Source organism: Apaloderma vittatum, unplaced genomic scaffold, assembly GCF_000703405.1.
Source record: "Apaloderma vittatum isolate BGI_N311 unplaced genomic scaffold, ASM70340v1 scaffold17904, whole genome shotgun sequence".
NCBI classification, from domain to species: domain Eukaryota; kingdom Metazoa; phylum Chordata; class Aves; order Trogoniformes; family Trogonidae; genus Apaloderma; species Apaloderma vittatum.
In genome coordinates, this window is record NW_009714517.1 from 19,447 (window position 1) to 19,730 (window position 284).

At 48.2% G+C, this 284-nt stretch overlaps 1 protein-coding gene across 1 annotated transcript in view; it reads right to left on the reverse strand.

Annotated features, from left to right (window-relative positions):
* The window catches only part of LOC104273463 (alpha/beta hydrolase domain-containing protein 17C), a 531-nt gene extending 459 nt beyond the window's left edge, over positions 1–72 (reverse strand). The window contains exon 1 of the mRNA XM_009868804.1: positions 7–72. Coding sequence (XP_009867106.1) covers positions 7–72 — 66 coding nt within the window. The remainder of the gene's footprint in view (positions 1–6) is intronic.
* Positions 73–284: the final 212 nt, after the last annotated feature.

Below are 284 nucleotides of genomic sequence, written 5' to 3' on the forward strand. Positions count from 1 at the left end.
AGGGGGCCAGCAGACCAGCCAGCAGAGCTCGCCCAGAGAGAAACCGTTCATTCTGGGGCCTTGTTCTGGCATCAGAAACACTGGAGGAAAAAGACTAACCTATACTGGAAAGAAGTCAAGCTTTTGAACCGACCCAATGCAACCTGCGCTCCTTCCTGCCAGGCCACCGGCCACCCTTCCAAAATGCAAACAACGACAACCTTGGAGGAACTACAGATCGACAAAAATAGTGCAGCTCTCCCAAGTCTGAAAACGTGCTTATAAAAAAAGAAGAAAAAAAAAAA